We start from the raw sequence: 10,435 nt of genomic DNA, 5'->3' as shown, positions 1-10,435 counted from the left end.
GGATCGGCCACAGACTCACATCACTTGCAGCTGCTATGACCAAAACAGAGTCAAGCACGCGAACACACAGGCACAAACACAAACATATAAATAATCAATTCGCCAGCCTTTGGATCGCCCTCTGCTCTGCCCTGTGCTGTGTTTGCCTCAGTCTGCCTGCCCACTTTGGCACTGCTGCCAAGAGGGAAGGGGAGAAAAAGGAGGGGAGGGGTGTGTGTGTAGAGACACAGAAAGAGGAAGGGAGGGACATGCTGTGAGAGGACCAACAGAGAGAGGAGGAGTTCGAGAAAAAGAGTTAAGCAAGAGAGGGTACCACGGAAAGACAAGAAAAAGAAAGAGAGGAAGCTGTCATGGGCAGATGCTGTGACACAAAACAGCCGGGACAGCAGCCCGGAGCACTGTGAGAATATTTGCATGTTAATCATCTAACATTCAAAACACACCTCTCACCTTGTATTGCACCTGTACTATCCTGCAGCAACAGACAGACGGCGAGAGAGACAAGCAGATCCCGACACTTCTGCCATATTGCTCCGTCTGAACACATTCTTACATCATTGCATAGAAAACTGGCTCCAACTCTAAACTGTTGGACATTTGTTGTCAAGTTCCCTCGCAGGAGATGAGGAGTCCCGGCAGACTTACTGTCCTTTTCTGACATCTCTGTTCAGCCTGTTTTTCTCGTCTCCCTCCATCCATCTCTCCATCCCTCTCCATCCATCCACCCCTCAATTTGTCCTCTCCCTCCATCGGGGATAATATCAGCCCTCTTGAGTGGGAGGAGTTTGAGGGAGTTCAGCTAAATGAATCAATGAGCAAGGAGGGTGGATATTTCAGAGAATGTCACTTTTTTTTTTTCCGCCTTTGGCATCGTTCCCAGGTTTCCCTGTGCTTTCTCACACCAGCATGAGAGCTGAACACCAGTGCCGATCTTGGATCAGTAAGCTGTCGCCTCTAGATGACCTCAATCATTAGGAGAGAAAACATAAATCCATCTATTCATAAATGGCCGACCTTCTCTATAGCCTGCTGCCAATCACTGGCGCTTGAGTGGGTATCCCAAGCTAAGCCAACCAATCAGAGCTCACCTCTGAGCTGATTTTAAAAATGTTGGGTGTAATTCTTAAAAACCAGGAAATATTTTTTGCCATTAAATTGCAAAACAAATCATTTCACTTTGCTTTTTCATTAAACTTACCATCAACCACTTGAAGACAAACACAAAGCTTGTTTTGTCTTTGGCAAGTGAAACAGTTAATTCCTCTTTTGCAGCTGCTGTAATAAGAGTTGCTGAGTCCTCAAACTGACCATACACGCACATTTTCATTTTTGAAGAGTTCTCCCAGTGCTCAAACACCCACCGCAGAGACAAAACAGACCACAATAGTCCAGCTTCTCTGCTTCAACTCCACAAGTCTTTGCTCGGACAATGGAAACACACACACTCACACACATTCATACTGTACACACATATACACACACACACATGTGGTGCGAACAATCCGGTTCTTCCATGGAGGCTCAGATTCAGCCAGCAGGTTGGACAGCCCCTCAATCTGACGTCACGTCTCCTTTGTTGTTTATGAATTTATTTCTCTCCTCAGCTGAACTCTCTGAACCCAAAATCCCCCTCCATCTCCTCCCCTCCCGTCCTGTCCTGGAGTCCTACATTTACCCCCTGCCAACTTAAGCAGGCAAATACAGTATGGCTTTAAGGAGGAATAAGAAAAGAAGGAGCAACAGACAGACACAGAGAGGAGAGACAGGGAGAAAGTGAGACAGGAGCTCAGATGTCACTCTCACTTTTTTCTTTTCCTCCTTTTCTTCTTCGATCGCTCCCTGCTTCTCTTCCTGCTTGGCTTGTAAAAGTTTCAGCTGCATGGTGAGCCGGCCTCTTTTGGCAGCCATCCAACTCTTGACTCTCCTGTCCCCTTGCAAAAGAGAGAAGGAAGGGAGGACAAATATAGTCACAGCTAGGCTGTACTATACAGTTGTAGAGGCAGATGTACTCTGAATGCACAGCAACCATTTTAACTAACCCACAAAGACAAAGAGTAGTTTGTAGCATTTCATCAGCATTTATACCCAGTTATCAGTAAAAGCACCAAGCAGTGGATAGTATGTAAAATACAAGCAGAATATTGCTTTGTTGTAAAAGGCTGTGCCACAGCTGTAATGTTTGTCTGCCTTTAACTGGCTGTGACAGCTGAATCTGATAAGTGTGTGTTTTGTGCTCACACCCAGTTCACACAGGGACACACTCGCTGTGTTTTTTTCTCCTGGCATCAGTAAAGTGAGTAACAGCTCGGTTTCTTGTAAATACAGTCATATTTACACTCGCACACATAGAGCGTTACATTATCAAATGTTTGCATGTATTCAAAGAACATATGCCGTCTATAAATGGGTCTTGTTTCAAAGTCTAACCGCACACACTCAAATACTCAAACACACACACACACACACACACACACACACACAAGATATATTGCTATGCATTTACTCACCATATCTTGATGCACAATTAGTTACACTAATAATGTAATGTAGAACTGCACTGAATTCATTTCTGTGAAAAATTGCTGCTATTCTCTGAATGCAGCTTCTTAAATGTAAATATGTTCTGCTTCCTTTAGTCCTCCATGATCCTAAACTGAATATTCTTTTGAACAACTAATTGAATAATCAAGAATAAACTCAACAGGATAATTGATAATGAAAATCAATTGGTAATCTTGACATAGTGACTTAGAAATAGTATTTCAATCAATTAATAAGCCTTTTCTTAATATGTGATTATATAATAATAGTTAAGTCTCAGGTTAGGTCCCTCCTCATATAACAGGCTTTACATAATATTTTTTTTTTAAAGACCCCAACCATAGCAAATATTTTAATTGCAAAATAATATATACATATATATACACACACACACATATATATATATATATATATATATATATATATATACACACACACACATATATATATATATACATATATATATAAGTATATATATACATATATATATAAATATATACATATATATGTATATATATCAGGTTTTGACACAAAAATCATGTATTAAACATCAATAAACAATCTATTTTGTAATTAATTGAACTAATTTAGAACTTGTTTTCATAGTGGATAAACAGGAAGCAGCTATACGAGCACTTGAGGGGCCGTGTATTAACCGTTTCTGTTTCTACAACGGCATGAGGACAACAATTACCTCCTAATTATATTGTAAAATATTGTAATTGCAATATTCTTTGAATGATTTTAGAGTAAAAATATATATACTTCAGAAAAAACGAACTTCTATGATAATCTAGCTACTAGCCTGCCCACTTTTAACCCCTTAATCGGATGTTTACCAACTTGCAAAATACGTTTGGAATTTTTAAATACAAAAATATAATAAAGGTTTCCCGTTTTTACATTAGAGATAACGTGTGTGCTCACCTGGCTGAGACCCTTGCACGACGCTGGAGGTCTGCACAGTGCGGTGGGAGGAAACATTTGCATATTTGTTGAGGCTGTGTGTGCACCGATTCAATTCACACTGGTCTCTTAGTACAAGTTATTCAACAGGTGATTAGATGCTGTTTTCTACCAGTAGTAACAACATCTATGGTGCCTGAGATGTGGCCTCGTGTGAACATGGAACAACTGTAGCATTTACAGTCAGTATTAGTCAGATTAAATAAACTACTTAAGCATGCAGTCTAATAACCTAATAGAGCATCTGCTTCTGTGGTTGAACTCCCATTTTGGACTGTTAGCATGGCAGAAAGATGAGGCGCTCCATCTAGTGGCGAACATATGCAAATGCATTTTGCGTGTATGAATTGCTCTTACGTCAGAAGACTTTTGTGTATGTTTCAGCTCTGATCTACATACGTATTTTTACACGAATAAGAAGGTTATTTTTTATTCATAGTTGTGTAACACAGTTTTCCCATTTGCCAATGGGTTGATGCATGAATTAAATACATAGGAAGTCTGGTAAAGTTGGGGAGGGGTGTGTGGGGGGATTAATAGATAAAACATTATTAGGAGGTACTGTGTTGTATTCGATCTTTTTGATTTTGTGTATGTGTTAATGTGTATGTACATGACTCAATTATTTTATATCAATGATACTGTTTCCTAGAATATAAATGTTGGGGATTCGACCCCTGAGAGACTGGTGTAAAGATGAGTATTGACCACTACAGGGTTCCGGTCAGAGAACACAGACATCTAATTGTTCCACACGTTACTGTATTGAGTTTGGCATACAGTATTTTAACTTGGAGACAGATTGAAAGATGGATGGATTGACAGATAGATGTATTGACAGATGGACGGATTGACAGATAGATGTATCGACAGATGGAATTTATCATCAATGACTCGATCTAACTAAACTGTCGGTCCCGCGTAGCATATACGATTAGCGCAACCGGAAGCGGAAACAGTTCGCGGTGTCAAAATAAAGTTTCAAAATAAGAGCGTCGTAACCGTATTGTCTCTGTCCGTGAAGAATTCGCAACAGCCGCCCCCACATTTGAGCAGCAAATGTGTAACAACAGGAATTCTTCATGCATCATTAGCATCACCCTTGAGCTCAGGGAGCTGGATCAGACGAGCAACTGGTCTTGTGTAGACCTTACTGTTCACCAGGACCTCTGCGGTCCTGATACATCCATCCTGACTAGGGACTGTCTTACAAACCTTCCCAATGGGCCACTGAGCCCTGGGAAGCAATGGATCGACGATCAGAACGACTGAGTCCACAGTGATGTTATCAGTGGCCTTCTGCCACTTCTGCCGTGTTTGAAGAGTGGGCAGATAGTTCCGTGTGAAATGGATCCAAAACTGGTCCACAAGCGTTTGACAGTAGCGCCATCTCCGTCTTCCTATACCTGCGGGGGCATAGGCCACTTGAGGCAGCGATGCATCCCGCCGCCCCATGAGAAAGATGTTAGGAGTGATGGGGTCAGGGTCAGCAATATCAGCTGACACATACTCAAGTGGTTTCGAGTTTAGGATCCCTTCGACCTCCACTAAGATCGTGTAGAGGACGTCTTCGGAGACTGACTGGCTCCCAACTGCAGTTTGAAGGCCGGCTTTTATGGAACGAACCTCTCTCTCCCATACTCCACCGAAGTGAGGAGCGCTTGGCGGGTTGAACTTGAAGTCCAGGTAAGGGCCAAGACAGTCGACACCTGTTGAGTAGAAAGGTGGACAGAGAAGCCGGAGGCGCTGTGGTGGCAGGTCCGCCATCTGCGGGACTTTGGGCTGAGCTCGTCAGCGTTGGCAGGATGGACACTTGAGCTGGTGGTGTCTGACAGCTTGTCGTCCTCGCAAGATCCAATACTGCCTTCGCAGTTCTGCATACACCCGCTCCGTACCCGGATGAAGCAAACGTTCGTCCATATGTTTGATGAGGAGCTTTGTTGCTGGGTGCTTTGGATCGAGCACAATCGGATGGATCTCTCCTTTGTCTGCATTCTGCAGCCTTCATAGCCTCCCTCCTACCCGGACTAAGCAGGTTGAGGGGTCCCATTCTGGGGCGAGGCTGACCAAGCGGCTGTGGTTTGGCACCGGTTTCTGTGCTTTGAGAGCGGTGACCTCCACTGGGAAGCTATGGGCTTGACACTTCCTCAGCAGAAGGATCTCCGCATCCTGGAGGTTAGTAGTTTGGTGATATTTCGGACCCTCGGCCGCCCCTTGAACACCCTGGCTTGCTTGACGAGTGGCCTGTACCAGCTCATTCCATACACTGAACTGAGAAGCATCACGGAGATTGTCCTTAGGTTCCACTGTTGTGAGGCAGCAGAATGTGATACCCTTTAGTTCAGCTGAGCTCACTGCTGTAGCATGTTCAGGCTTCTTTGGCCAGTGCTCAGCACTCTGCTTTAAGAATGGAGGCCCTTGACTCCAATGACCGGGCTCTGCTAGTTCCAAGAGGGTCTTACCCCTGGTTATGTCATCGGCTGGGTTGCTCCGGGTGTCCACGTACATCCAGGCTTGTCGATCAGTGAGTTCCTGTATCTCAGATACACGGGTTCCGACAAACACCTTATATCTACAGGAGTCCGATTGGAGCCACTCTAGAACTGTGGTGGAGTCAGACCAAAGGGTTGTCTGTCGGATAGTGAGCGTCATCTCAGTCTCTATGAGCTTGGCCAGTTGAGCTCCAGCTAACGCAGCGCAGAGCTCCAAACGTGGTATGGTCTGTTGCCTCATGGGGGCTACTCTTGACCTAGCCATCACAAAGGAAGTGTGAATGTTGCCTCCTACATGTACTGTGAGGTAGGCCACTGCCCCATACGCTCGCTCGGACGTGTCGCAAAAGACGTGGAGTTCATACTCCGCGTCTGCATCTTCCACGGAGACTGGTGAGTAACGGCGGAGAATGGATACTTGACTGAGGTGTTGCAGCTCATTCTCCCATGTTTCCCAGGCTTGGTGGAGGGCTGTAGGTAGGTCAGGATCGTCCCAACCTCTCTGTTTGGACCAGAGCTGCTGGATGAGTACTTTGGCACGCGCGGTGAAAGGCACGATAAACCCCAACGGATCATATTGGCTAGCCAGAACCTGGTATGCTGTCCTCATAGTCAGCGCTGCATGCTCAATGAGACGGGACTGATAGCTAAGAGTATCAGCGGCACAGTTCCACTTAAGGCCAAAGGCGGGCTCTAGCAGATCAATCCGGTTCTGACTTAGCCATTGCTCCGTAGCAGAAGACCTGGTCTCAGTAGGGAGATGCGCGACCACGGTAGGTTGATTACTGGCCCACTGTCTGAGGTCGAACCCTCCCTCTGCTAGTAAGGTACGCAATTGATTGACTCTATGCATGGCGGCAGGCACGCTGGGAAGGCTCTCAAGGCAGTTGTTCACGTAAAAACTCTGCTGCACTGACTGCAGAGCATCAGGATAGCTTTCTTCATGGTTACGAGCATGTTGTTGTAAAGCGAAGATGGCACAGCATGGGCTGCTCGTTGTGCCAAATGGCAGCACCTGCCATTCGTACACATCTGGTGGGTCTTCACAGTGCAGGTCCCTCCAGATGAACCGGAGGAGTGGTCGATCTTCAGGCAGAAGACGAACTTGATGAAACATTGCGCGGATGTCCCCACTCACAGCAACCTGATGCTGTCTGAATCGTAGGAGGACGCCTAGCAGCGAGGGCCCCAACGTGGGTCCAGGTAGCAGTTGGTCGTTCATTGAGGCACCCTGATAACTGTATGAGCAGTTGAAGACCAGTCGTTGCTTCTTGTTGTGGCACACAAGGTGATGGGGGAGATACCATGCCTCCTCAGACTGGTTCACTTCGTTAGGCAGAAGCTTCTTGACGTAACCGGCCTGGATAAGCTTGCCAATCTCCTCCGAATAGATAGCTGCCTTCTCCGGATCTTTCTTGAGTCGTTTCTCTGTGGCTCGCAGATGAGCTATGACTGAATGAGTCGAGCTGTTCAGTTTAGGGGCTCCTCTCCTCCTCAGGAGGGGGGTTGCATAGCATTGAACTCCTTCAGTGTTGACCCTCTGCATCCTTGTCTCTAAGAGGTTCATGGCTTCTTGGTCCTCACGGGAACGAACTACCACTTTCTCGTTTCAAAACGGCAGAACGTCCGAGTTTTTTTATTTATTTTTTTTTTTATTTCACTCTATTAATCCCCGAGGGGAAATTTCTTCGCTACAGCAGGGGGGCTCTCAGGGGGGAGCTGCTGCAACAGGCTGCCACTAGCGCGGCGCCAGGTAACCTGACCTGAGGTGCATGTTTTTGGATGATGGGAGGAAGCCGGAGAACCCGGAGAGAACCCACGCAAGCACAGGGAGAACATGCAAACTCCGCACAGAAAGGCCCAGGACCGGATTTGAACCTGGAACCTTTTTGCTGTGAGGCGACAATGCTAACCACTGCACCACCGTGCCGCCCGAGTTGCCATAACTTCTCCACATTTCGGCACAGGAGGTCATTAGGAGGAACAACTGTGGTGAAAAGACATTGCTGCACTGCAGTTGGCTGGGATCCACACCTTTCAGCACCTTGCAAAGCCCATCCGAGGGCAGTGTGGATGGCAACAGGTCCACTGTTAGCTCCTCTACGTACCGGCTTAGTGGCAGTAATCAGTTGTACGTGATCTGATCCAAGCAACACCATTGGACTGGCATTAAAGAATGTCTTCAGTGGGATCCCGCGCAGATGACTGTGTCGTCTTTGGAGTGTTTGCACTGGATAGGTCTGCTCTACCAGGTCTAGACCTGCAGCTGTAAATGCTCCCTGTACTTTGTAGCGCTTCTGTGGGTTATCTTTGGGGGAGATTTCAAAGTCGACCTTTGACCCTTGTAGCTGTGTAAGCTCTGTCCGCACTGTGCGCAGGGCAAGAGTCTCGGACTCACCGATCAACTGGAGCTGTTGGACGGCCTGTGGTAGGATGATAGTCCTCTGTGCGCCATCATCCAGGATAGCAAAGGTCTCCATAGACTTTAACTTGCTGTGCAGCAGGACGGGGACCACTTTCAGCAGTACTTTGCTTGATGTAATGCTGGGTGTCAGGTAGACTCTGCTTTCTGTGGTCCCTGACTGTGAGTTGATGGATCGACGCTGTGCTACGCTGTGGAGGACTTGGAGGTGAATACCATTGCAGTCACTGCACGGTTTCTTGAGGTTGCACGACTCGGGAGCATGAGTACGTGCACATTTCCAACAGCACCTTCCCTCTGTTATCCAGTTGTCCAGATCAACTGCTGACTGCTCTGTGATACTGCGACAGCGACTGATATAATGTTCTTTGCTGTCACAGAAGAGGCATTGTATTTTGAATGGTTTCTTTGCTTGTGTGTGGTTGCTGGAGGGGCTCTGCGGAGGGGGCCCTGTACTGTGATATACAGAGACACCTTGACCTTTGCCTTTCAACGTGATCTTCTCCCTTCCATTAACTTGGGGTTGTCCGGTTTGGTAGCGCTGCACCAATCTGCTGGACAGGCGCTGCTGTTGAGCTTTACCTTGTAGCCATCCATTAAGATCTTGTAGATTGTAGGGGTTGAGACTTGTGCTATTCAGCTTTCCCTGCACCTGTAGATACTCAATAAACCCATCTCTGTGGTACTTGGGTAGCTTACTGAGTAAGCGGTCGACATGAGAGCAGCAGTTTAGCTCCATACCTTTGGGTCCCTCTAAGGAGAGCAGTATACTCACTAGGAGGTGGACTCGTAGGGCGAAACTCTGGAAAGTGTGGGCATCACCAGGCTTCACGTCTGGGGTGGTCAGAATGGCTGCTATCTCACTTTGTGCCAGCTGGTGTGGCTGACCATACTGTAGTTGCAAGGCTTGCATAGTTGCTGAGTATGGGTTTGGATGGTGGCGACAAGACTGACCAATCATCTGCGCCTCGGGCAGCTTAAGATGTTCGAGTAGCACGTGATATTTGTACTTCTCAGACAGTTCTGTATGAGGCTCAAGCAGGTTATCTACAGCCAGCTTCAGGTTAGCAAACTCCTTTTCACTGTCAGTGGAGAAGTCTGGGATTTTGGGTGTTGGCACACCGTATGCAGAGCGGTGTGGTAGACCAGGGCTGTGTGGGGTCACAGTCTGACCTGATGGCAGCTGCATCTGATGAACTGTAGATTAATTACCTCTGGGGACAGGTAGAGTCTGCTCGAGTGCTGGTGTTGATGAAGGCATTGTAGCATAGTGAGTTGGGCCACAGTTGGAAGAGGTGTGAGGCATCACTTGTGGTGAGTGGTAATGCTGTGCGGCTGGATAGCTGTAAGAGACTGCTATAGGCTCATGGACCGGAGCAGTAGCAATCAACTGTCCACGTACTTGTCCTGTATCAGCACAGGAGCGAGGCAGCCCTGAGGCATGAGGCTGCAATGGGTCTGGCCTGGTAGGGTACTGCTGGACCAGAGTAGGTGTCATCATGTCTGATGACATTACAGAACACGAGGAGCCCGAACGCTCTGATGAGGCTGGAAGCACTGGGGTGAAGGTACTCTTCCTGGTGTCATTACCCTCATCTATCTGTTCTTCCATCAGGAAGGAAGTGATGTGCTCCAGCAGCTCCTGACGACGACGACGTCTGGTTTCATACTGCCGGAGTTTGTGTGTTAGTTGAACCACTTCAGCGTCCTCTTCCTTCTCATTCTTCGAGATGGATTCGATGAGTCGTTTAAGTGAAGTGGTGTTCAGCAGGTCATCGGCGCTCGGGCTGTGTGAGGCTGTACGTCTGTCCAGATAAGAGGCTGCATCCGCTCGGCTACCCTCTGCTGCGGCCGCTGCTCCTCTCTGCTCCTCTGTAGTGTGGGAGGAAAGGGCAGGTCGCTGTAGATTGTAGGCGAGGACGTAGTCCTCAAGATGTTTGGGGACGCGATGATGTCTCACATGACGCTGTTGATCTTCGAAATGAGGCTGTTGGGTAAATCTATCTTCAGATGC

General features: G+C 47.2%; 1 protein-coding gene across 3 annotated transcripts in view; it reads left to right on the top strand.

Annotated features, from left to right (window-relative positions):
- The first annotated feature begins 322 nt into the window (after positions 1-322).
- tead3a (TEA domain family member 3 a) overlaps positions 323-10,435 on the top strand; it is a 32,416-nt gene continuing 22,303 nt past the window's right edge. For all 3 annotated transcript variants that reach the window (XM_069141601.1, XM_069141602.1, XM_069141600.1), the window contains exon 1: positions 323-400. In XM_069141601.1, the coding sequence (XP_068997702.1) occupies positions 351-400 (50 nt within the window). In that variant the 5' untranslated portion in view covers positions 323-350. The remainder of the gene's footprint in view (positions 401-10,435) is intronic.

The sequence above is a fragment of the Embiotoca jacksoni genome, unplaced genomic scaffold, assembly GCF_022577435.1.
Source record: "Embiotoca jacksoni isolate LCO1_2020_lvr unplaced genomic scaffold, fEmbJac1.0.p SCAF_9, whole genome shotgun sequence".
NCBI lineage: Eukaryota > Metazoa > Chordata > Actinopteri > Embiotocidae > Embiotoca > Embiotoca jacksoni.
This window is presented reverse-complemented; position numbering and strand designations above follow the sequence as displayed.